Genomic DNA, 11,196 nt, shown 5'->3' with positions numbered 1-11,196 from the left:
CTCTCTCACACACACACACACACACACACACACACACACAAACAAACACACACTCTCACCCTCACACTCGTTTCTCTCTCTCACACACACACACACACACACACTCTCTCTCTCTCTCTCTCTGGACGTTTGTCTCTCGCCCTGGCTGAGGCTGCAGTGAGCCTCTCTGCAGGGGAAGCGCAGGCTGGCGGATTCTCCTCGGCTGCATCCCGACTAACTGTCGTCCCTCGCTGCCTCTGCTCTGCTCTGCTCTCGCGTCCTCACTGACTCAGCTGTTCAGTCAGCCTGCCGGCCTTTCAGGCAACACCAGCCCCAGGAGGAGGAGGAGGAGGAGGAGGTACTGTCTGCTACGACTGGACTGTGTGCATAGACTATTTCTTGAATATACTCAGTCATTTAATCACTCTTTGTTTCTCTCTCACCCCCCCCTCTCTCGCTGTTTCTCCCTCTCTTTATCTCTCATACACACACACACACACACACACACACACACACTGTAACTTGCAACTTGTCTCACATTTTTCTTCGTCTCTGTTCTCACCTCCCTCTCTTTCTATCTGGTTAAATCCTCAGGATCATAACAGCAGATTGACTTAGTTGCTACTGAGTTTGTCTTGAAGACCCCCCCTCCACACACACACACACACACACACACCCCGGCGCCCCCCACCTCTCTCCCCCTTCCCTCCGCGCCCTCTGTCTAACCTACAGTCCTTCTAACAGGAGTGTTGTGGGGGGTTGCTGGCAGGCAGAGAGACACTGCAACCAGAACTAGGTGAAACAGTTGGACGTGACTCGTGGGGACCAGACACCCATACGCCCAGCAGCCAGAGGGACGACACCGGGCCAGTGGAGACCAGCAGAGGGATTCCTGAGGGGCGATCACACAGCCGTACGGACTCCGGGCTGGATCCTACAGAGGCTTGTGCTTTGGACTGGATCAGACCACCATGGAGGTCCAGAGGAGGTGTGTGTTCTCCACACACACAGCCACCACCAGCCTGATCATCACTGTGCTGCTACTTAGTAAGACTTCCCTTTCTTAATCATGTCGCTCTCCTTCGCTCCTCTCTCTAATCCTAGTCATCTCTATCTGTACCTCTCTTCTCATCCCCCCCCCCCCCTTCTCTCTCTCTCTGATAACTTCTGTTTTTCTTCTCATCTTCTCTCTGGGCAATGTGTTTTTGATTCTGAAAGCTAGAAACCTAGTGCTACTTAACTTAAAACATCCCTCTGTTCTTAACATTAAGTGGATATGCAGCAGATAAAGGGCCAGTACCAGTTTCCATCGATAGGTGCAAACCTGGTATATATTTTGTTATAGCCCCCAGTTCTGCTTGATACATTTGATAACTCAATGTTTGATTGACATTACATAAGAAGAAAGAGAAAGTTATTTTTATTTAGTTTTCTTTGTTTTTCTGATTTTTCTGTGGTGAAACTGTGGCATTTTCAGCCTGAATCAGAGATTAGCCAAAACCAGATGGCGTATAATGCAGAGGTGTGTCAGCTGATAGTCCTCCATCCACAAATCGGATTCCATACCATGCGTTACAATGAGCCCGTCCTCCGATTTCTGCCTCCACCAGCCTCCCCTGATAACGATTAATAACTCAGTCAATTACACCCATTCGTTTTTTTGTTGTTGTTTTTGTTGATGTTTTATTGTAAACACATGAAGAGAAGAGGAGACTGTTTTACTTTGAAACATGGAGTCAAACATACAGTCTTTTTTCTATATACAGTAGCTTTTTTAACTTGACTTACGATCAACTGCTGAGTCAGGTTGTTGGAGGGGGAATGTGAGCCAAGTTGATATTGCTGTCTGTGCTTAGAGGAAGTACCGTGGGGAATGGATCTGAGGAGAGGGGATGGCAGCATCTGCTAGGTGAATCATCAGGGTAATCCTGCACTGGTCATCCTGACAGCTGTACACACCAGGAGCTGTCAGCCAGGCTCGAGTTCAGTCTCTCACGGTCTCTGCCAACAGCGTGATGAGTCTGCTTTCGCTAACCTCCACACCACCCCCGTTCCACCCCACCTCACACCACCCGCTCTCTCAACATGTGCCCTTTAATGGCTACAATTCAACTATTAGGAATCTACACCGTAGGGCAAGGTTAAGGACATGTCTTCCCGTGGTGAACTGCATATTCAAGGTTTTAAATCTCGGATTGTTTGAATGCAGTTATGTGTGTGCGTGCGTGCGTGCGTGCGTGCGTGTGTCCGTGCGTGCGTGCGTGCGTGCGTGCGTTTGTTGTCCAGGTAGGCCAGGGAGTTTCATGCTTGTTGTGTTCTTGAACAACTGACACATGTAGGTTAGAAAGTAGAGCATCCCTGTTCTAGTTAGAATCACAGCACAAGGAAGAGCTCTAACAAAACTGAAGTTTGGGAAAGTAACCCTGTGGATGACATCATTCACTCCAGGAACACCTTAACAGTCAGGTTTAGAGGGTAGGAGGGCATATTGTATGCACATGGATCATTTCTGTCTCACTGTATTTGTGATTTATTATCTTATCCTTTGACGTTGTTTGTCGTCTATTAAGTTATCTGTTGGCTGCTAAAAATGAAGAATAGTTCTTGAGCAGTTTAAAACTATTTATTCAAACAAGGCAGTTACACAGCGTCGTCTATGGTCGTCTGGTCTGGAGATCAGGTCATCTGGGCGGGGGTCGCAGGAAGTCAAGAGACAGAACAGTTCTTGCCCAGGGGATTTATACCCTTTCATATGCAAATACCTTCACCCCTGGCCCAACCAAAAACAGAGGTATGGTCAAGAAGATTCTACAGCTTGTTCCTAGCCTCTTTAGCCAATAATGAGCCTTTCCCCCGTTCTTTATCCTAATATGGTCAGTGTGTGTGTGTGTGTGTGTGTGTGTTTGCAAGCTGTCATAAAACCCCCATTTTCAGTAGAATCTTACAGAGCCAAAAGCAAGAATACAGGCCCATTATTATACAATTCATAGTAAAAATATACTACAACGTCCTCAAAACCTGACATCTACTAACCAAGGGAGGGACAAGCACAATTGAACCTCATATGGAAAGAAAACAAGCAAGAAAAAAGGAGTGGGGTTCCGAAAGAGAAAGAGAAGCGAGAAGAGAAATTGAGAATGAAGGACAAAAGAGAGAGAGAGAGAGAGAGAGAGAGAGAGAGAGAGAGAGAGAGAGAGAGGAAAAGAGAGGTGCCCTGTGTGAGTTTCTGCAGCATCACTGTGCTGCATTGAGAGAGAGAGAGAGAGAGAGAGAGAGAGAGAGAGAGAGAGAGAGAGAGAGAGAGAGAGAGAGAGAGAGAGAGACTTACATATCTGAAGGCATTATGCATTTATAGACATGTTCTCCCTCCCCTTGTTCCAAACAGCTTTGGTCCTAAGTTGACCTTGACTCTGTTATTGATGATGTGTCATACAGCTGAGGAGTTATGTAAACACAGAGAGTGGTGTGATGATCAGAGGAAAGGGGCTGCAGAGTGACTAGAGGAAAATAGGCCACAAGCGGACAGCCAGGTAAAACTATTGTTTGGGTTTAGAGAAAAGCAAAGGGCAGAGGGAGAAGGTGTTTGAGCATCGGTATAGTTAGAGCAGCCTAAACATCCATCATCGTTAGGACCACTTTGAGAATTGTTAGTGTGTGCGTTATCTGGATTGTGTTAAAGAGGTGGCCAGACCTGAATTAGACACAGGGTGTTATTTGGACTCCCTTAAAGAGGCAGATGGACCTGAACTCATTTGCTAATTACTGCGTTTAATGAGCCTGAATTTAGTTAAATGCCTCATAACATCCCAAACATGGGTACACGGCACACGCATACTGTCTGATTAGATGTATCTGTACTATACAGCACACACACACACGTGCGCACACACACACACACACACACACACACACACACACACACGCACACACACACACACACACACACACACACACACACACACACACACGCACACACACACACACACACACACACACACACACACACACACACACACACACACATACACTCTCTTTCTCTAAATTGTTTTGTTTATTGTCATTGCCCACTTGCTGACACTGGATACTCACTTTCTCTCTCTCTCCCTCTCCATGTTATTCCTCCCTTTCTCCTCTGTTCTCTTCATCCTTTTCTCCCTTTCTCCCTCCCTCTCACTGCGTCAAGACTGTGGGACTGTGCCATAAGATTACTGCAGACTTAAGTGTGTGTGGTCTGTGTATTTGAGAGAGAGAGAGAGAGAGAGAGAGAGAGAGAGAGAGAGAGAGAAAGTTGCTCATGTGGAATACAGTATGATGTTCCCTATTTCTTCTCTTAGTATACTATAGGACTATAGGGAGTGTTTGAGGGTCAGTCTTTAAGGTCAAAGGTCCACACATATACAGTAGCATTGGCCCTATTCAGAGATATTTACATTAAAAATATATATAATTGGAGGCATTTAGCAGACGCCTTTATCCAAAGCGACTCAAACTTGTCTCAAATGCTACTTGTTTTGTCGGGGAGTTGGTGGAAGAACAGAAGGGTAGGGTGGTTACATTAGACATCATTCAATCATTTTGGATGCCTATGTGTCAATGGAAGAGCTACTCTGGGATTACCAAGGACATATGCATTCCTGCGCACTCTTGTCCTCTCTCCTCCTCCACTGAGTGCAGTGCCATTTGATATTGTTGTAAAATAGAACACACTTAAAATAGAACTGACTTGTCATGCTCTTGTTAAGTAGTGAGGAAATGATGTTTTTATGAGACAATGTCAATATGCAGCATCCACTGAAATAATGGCAGCACATGGAACTGCTGTGTATGGTACGTACTAACTGCTGTGTATGGTACGGTGTTATTCACGGACAAACACGGTGCCCGGAGGCACCCTTTGCGGGTTAATAACTGTGGTTTACCGTGGGTTAGGATAACAATTCAAATGTGTCCGGATAGGGGAGAGGACAGGGAATCTGAAACCATTTGAATGGTGTCGATACGACACTGCTATCACGGTCGACACCGACATTATTTATATATACAGCATATGGATGTTACCTGCCTGTTAACTGCCGCTTTCAGTTCTACAGGACATCGCCATAATAGCGATTTTTTGTTATGCTTGTTGTAAATAAAAGTTCTATGATGTATTGAAATGACATTAAACTAAGATAATACGATGGTTATCATATTTTTTCAAATCTTTATTAATACGTTATTACAGAAACAGTAAGTGACATTTTCCTAGAGCGAAATCTGTTGTGGTATTTAAAAATGGCGGTTAGTGATGAAATCTATGAACATGGGATGACGATTTCCATTGACCAATCAACGGTGTGCAGCGTCACACGTCACACGCAGCCTGGCAAAAAAGTACCTTTCGGCCCTGTAGTTCCTGCTCTTGAAGGGTAGCTTTGAAAAGTACCTTTCGGCCCGGTTCGGCTCGCTTCGGGCCAGCTTGGTTGGCAATGGAAAAAGGATAATAAACCGGGCTGACCCGGACTGGCCCTGTAGTGGAAAAGCACCATAAATGACATTGTTCGTGTGTGTGGAGTGTATGTACTGTATGTTGATGTCCCTCGAAAGGGGCTATTCTCAAGAGTATGGCGCACATTATATTTCTATCTCTTTTTCTTTTTTTTCTCTCTCCACCTCTCCACACCTCCTCTTTACCCCCTCTCTCCCTGTCTCTCTCTCTCAGGTGTGTGGCCTGCTCAGGGCCTGGAGATGTTCGTGGGGAAGATCCCGTTCCTGGAGGCAGTGAATGGCAGCACCGTCCTGTTGCCCTGCACGTACATCAGCTGCATCGGCATCAAGAACCTCTACTTCAACTGGCAGTTCAATAACAATGGCACCATGGAGAAGGTCAGGCATGGCCCACTGCAATAACAGTAGCCTCTGGTTCATATGTCAAAAAAGATATGGTCAGCACTAACACTCAAAGTCACTGTTGGTATGTCATATTCTCAAGTGTGTCAAGAGACCATTGTACAAAGAGTTAGTGTTTACGTACTATGTCGGATGTTGTTTTTAGTCTGTGGCCGGCTGTGGCGCAGGAGGTAGAGCCGCCGTCTAATGATCGCAAGGTCGGCAGATCGGCGGTTCGAGCCCCGGCTGGCCACATGTCGAAGTGTCCTTGGGCAAGACACTGAACCCCAAATTGCCCCCAGTGAGCGGGCTGGTGCCTTGCATGGTAGCTCGCCATCATTGGTGTGTGAATGTGTGTGTGAATGGGTGAATGAGAGGCCGTTGTAAAGCGCTTTGGATAAAGGCGCTATATAAGTCAGTTTACCATTTACCATTTAGTCTTGCATGATTGTAACGGCTGCCTGTCTGGCCTTCTCAGATATTAGAATCGAATATTGCCTACGATGGGATGGAGCCGGCTCATGTGGCTATTACACACGACCGGGTGGAATTTATTGGCAAGGGTGTTAAAAACAACGTCTCTATTCTGCTGTGGAACATCACCTTTGAGGACGAGGGCCAGTACACCTGCTTCGGACGCAACCCCAAAGAGAAAGGCAGAAACGGCAGTGCCATCTTCACTCTCACCGTGGTGGACGAGTGTGAGTCGCTCTTCTGATTCCTACCTCCACCAGCATCCACTGATACATGATCACCTGTAGTCTGTAGATATCATATGACCACTGATACATGATCACCTGTAGTCTGTAGCAGGGTTTCCGTTAGAAAAATTTGCCGCCGGACATCGTGTCCGGGAAGATTTCGATTTACCGGACAAACGTGAATTATTCCGGTCATCATATTAAAATATAATAAAATTTTTTTTTTTCAAAATCATATTTTTTTTTCTCCAAATCTAATATAGCTGTTTGTCGCGGTGATTACTGTTGTGTAGCGACCTATATATGCCATTTAATGTCTATTTCTCATCCGATACGATTAGATGCGAGCTATATAATAATATAACATGATTCGCATGCGCGCTATGCCATTATGTCCAGCGCTGAACGGGCGCCTCACTGGGAACTGAACAGACAGCATCGATCAATGAACGGACTCCACATTACGTTAACTGAAGTTTGTTAAATTGTTTGGGATTAATGTGAGTTTTCAATTTTCTCTTTCCAGTTTTACCCTTTTTTTTAAATTTTATCAATAAAACAACGTCATTTCTATAACCAGGGGGGTGTTCCATCGACGTCGCTGGAGGAAAGTCTGGGCTTGTTTTGACAAGTCTCGCGAGATCTATCAAGATATGCCTGGATCTTTTTAAGAGTCTCGCGGGACTTGGCGAAGTGGGCCTAGGTTTTCCTTTGGCGACGTTGATGGAACACCCCCCAGGTCTCGCTGGTTGGGAAGGCATTTTCGTTTAGCTGCCTGTCAAATCATACTTAGGGGATAGCCCTGTAAGCTCATACGGGTCTGTATGTCGTCCTGAAGACCGGCTGTTAGATCATATAGCTGAAGTTTGTCTCCATCTTACAACACTACTTTACATTGTTAGCAGGCTCATAAAACAAACCGTGTTAGTTGACTAGCGATGTGTCATTGATTTTCGACAACGCGGAAATGTATTCACATTTTTCGAAAGAAAAGTCAAAGCATTAGAACGTAGAACGGAACATCGCACGCGCGCGGAAAGCCACCGGCCCCGATTTGGCCAGAACTTTTTTTTCCGTCAGGAGATTTTCTTTTTGTTGCTTGAATCCCTGGGCTCCCCCGCACACCGTGATTTAATTCGCACACTGTCTTAGTGTAAATGTTGTCCGTTTCGTTTGTTATCCTTGTTATTGTGCGATAAAGATAAGGCTTTCCGCTTCGGGCCACCATTTTCAGCTGGGCACCGGACACACACACTCGTGCACGCGCGGCACTGCCCGAGAGAGAAGGACCCGCCCCCTTTGGTTAGCCTATAGGCTGGCTGGAGGGGGCGGGTCCTTCTCTCTCGGGCAGTGTGTGTGCGTGGGTGTGTGTGTGTTTGGTGCTCAGCTGAGAATGGTGGTGATTATTTTCACCGGACATTTTGTCCGACGAGTTTTCAGTTTGTCGGACTTCAACAAATGTTACCGGACAAAGACCGGTAATTACCGGTTAACGGAAACCCTGGTCTGTAGATATCATATGACCACTGATACATCACCTGTAGTCTGTAGATATCATATGACCACTGATACATGATCACCTGTAGTCTGTAGATATCATACGGTCAACATCTGGACATGCCTGTCGTAGACAAACCTCTGACTCCCTGTGTAATGGAAATGTAACCATACGGTCCTCAGGTGAGACAGGAAACCAACAAGATGGTACACAGTATTTACTCGTTAATAAGGTTTAATCAAAATAGTTCGCAAAGTATTGACTTCTTAAACAACAGTACACAACAGAAGTGTCATGAGAGCTGTCCTGGCAAGAAGCCCTGAATTCTCTCTCACGAACATCTTATACTTGGACTGGGCGCACAAGGTCAGCCGGCCCCCCTCCGAGGGTGGCGTGATTTACAGACAATGAGCTGGTGTGTACCTTATCTTTCTCAGTACTAGCAGATGGGCACCCTATCTTGTCAAGTGACAGATTTAGCACATTCTGTACTGAGAAGTAAGGTAATAGTTAATCAGAACACAATATCCAAACTTGCATTCATGTAGAACTCTAGAGCAGTTAGATCAGATAACATACTGTTAACCTCTTAGTCTATGACGTTAGTACAGGAAAAAATCAACTTAGGATATACTGATTATACACAGGAATAACAGGAAGACACGTTAGAGCATTTTTAGCCATTACACCCTGTTAAACTGTGTTGTTATGTTCACCCTCTCTCCTCCTCCTCCTCCTCCTCCTCCCTCCTTTTCTCCCTGTAGTGAGGGTGGTTGACAACACACTCGCCAAAGTCATCGCTTCTGCAGTGGGCGGGGCTATCGGCTTGTTAATGGGCTTCATGCTGCTGAAGAACTTCACTCTCTACGTCCTTGCCAGGATGGAAGAGAAAAAGTGAGTCATGTTGGGAAGCATGGAGGGATGGAGGGAGGGAGGGAGGGAGGGAGGGAGGGTGGGAGGGTCAACTGCCACCAGAAATACCCAATACAAAATGGTCTCTTCAATAGGGAGCTCTGTCTATTCTTTATGTTCTGTGCGGTTGTGACCTTCTTCTCTCCTTTATGCTCTCCTTCACAGTAAGGAGTGCCTTGTAAGTTCCTCAGGGATCGACAACACAGATAATGGCCTCTCAGGATCCAAAGCTGACTCGAAACCATCGAAACCAACACCAAAGAAGAAATGAGAGTATGTGCATGTATGTATATCCATATATAAATATGCATATATATATATATACCAAAGCATTTATTTATATATGCACATGTGTATGCACACATGCGACTTCATTATGTTCATGTTGGTATATTATAGAAAACTTTGGACTGTTTTTCATACGATGATAGAGAAAAATTACTTTTTGTTAAAATATGCTTGAGAGAGGGGATAATGTATTGTCAGACGTTTAAACTGTGCTGGATCCTACACCTCCTAACTCTAAATCCCCATTCTGGCCCTCACTAAAGCTGTCAACAGAACTCAAACATTATTAAACATTAATAAATATTATTTTCAATTTGAATCAATCTCCAATAGCATTTTACCCTAATGGGTTTTTATTTTTGGTTCATTCTTGTTTCAAAGTGATTCCCTAACTGATTCGATTCCGTCCTATTTAGTCTAATACGACTTATTCTGTTTATTATTATAAATATATGTCATATTTGTCATATTTCAAATGTTTCTATCGGGGTGTTGGTGTGGTAAGGATTGTGTAAGGATCCAGTTCAGCTCTTGATCTTTTTTTTTGCTTGGAATAAAACACAGGTGCCTGCTAGCGCTTCTATCTTCCCCTGCTGGTAGGGAAGAGTAATTACAGCAAAACAATTTACAAAACGCAGCAAAATGCAAAAACAAATAATACAACAAGCAGATGTATGAAATGATAGACAATCCCTTGAAACCAACCTCCCTAGAAAAATGAATGAACTTCTGAAGATGCTGCTTTAACACAAATAACCAATGCATTTGTAAGCATGTGAAACAACAGGCCAGATTTTAGACCCAATGCTTGACAATAGAAATGTACTCTCTTGTAAAACATGTTGGGAATCCCATGCAGTCAGTAGCCGCTTTGAGGCTGGTTCCTGAATCTCCTCATATCATGCCAACCTCAATGCCAGTCAGTGTGCCAACATAACCCTTGGTTGGCACGGCTATGCACACAATAAGGTGAAGTGGGTCTTTGGCCTGGACGCTGACTTGTAATCACACAAATACCCTCACAATGTCCTACAGCATGTCACTAACAAATAGCTCTCCTCTTTCCTCTGTACAGAACACACGATTCATTCATGAGGATATATACAGTACACACATTCTAACACAGGTTTTACACGTTGCAATAAATAGTCAAAAGCTGCAGTGCAGCAGAATGTATGATGGTGTTGTAATCATGGCTCATTCATGGTTCATTCAAATCAAATCCATCATGTCCAAAAACACAGATATCCCTCAACTACATTTGTCCCATATTGGACCATACAGTACATGGATATATGGAAGTGTTGTAGCTGGTAGAGTAGTGGCCTGGAACCCATCTCTCCTGGATGGTACTATAGAAGGAATATAGACAGGTATCATCCCATCTCAGACCACATCATAGTGCCACACAGGGACAACCCTGGGGAATGTAGTCTTTTCATCTGAGTCTGTATTATTGTATGTACATCTATCACTAGTTAAATGCAAGTTTGGCAGCAATCATACAATTGTTGTATGTTCAGTAAACTAACAGCCTGATTCTTCTCTGGGCATTCTTTTCAATACGAACTTCAGTTGGGTTTTTATTTCAATTTGTCCTTCCGTCGAGGCCCAACATGTTTAGAATGTTTTGTTTCTAAAATACCTCCAGATTGTGTGATGGATTTGAGAGCAAAACAATGTTCAAGACATTAACTCCTTGTCACATTGGCTCATTAGTCATCACTGGCTATTGTAACATAACAGATATACGGTAACTCCCTCAATCAATTGTGTAACTCCTCTTCACTGGGATTGGAGATATGTGAGAATGGGTGGATTTCAGGTGGTACTGTGATGACACAATGTACACAAGGATATCATGGACAAGCCCCAGTATTGCTCTTATTATGTTCCTGTAGCCCCTCTTATGAATGCACTGGCTTGTAGCAGTGTAGTGGGAGGGTCTTT

General features: G+C 44.5%; 1 protein-coding gene across 1 annotated transcript; it reads left to right on the top strand.

Moving 5' to 3' along the window:
- Positions 1–950: 950 nt before the first annotated feature.
- scn4bb (sodium channel, voltage-gated, type IV, beta b) lies at positions 951–9,229 on the top strand (the record flags this gene model as incomplete). Its single annotated transcript, XM_080529110.1, has 5 exons — positions 951–1,026; positions 5,681–5,844; positions 6,326–6,548; positions 8,811–8,940; positions 9,124–9,229. 5 exons carry the CDS (start codon positions 951–953, stop codon positions 9,227–9,229), a joined length of 699 nt encoding a protein of 232 aa, XP_080385236.1.
- Between the last annotated feature and the right edge of the window lie 1,967 nt (positions 9,230–11,196).

This window comes from Nansenia antarctica (assembly GCF_963989245.1).
Source record: "Nansenia antarctica genome assembly, chromosome: 4".
NCBI lineage: Eukaryota > Metazoa > Chordata > Actinopteri > Argentiniformes > Microstomatidae > Nansenia > Nansenia antarctica.
The sequence above is the reverse complement of the archived record's forward strand: the minus strand, read 5'-3'. Positions and strand labels throughout refer to the sequence as shown.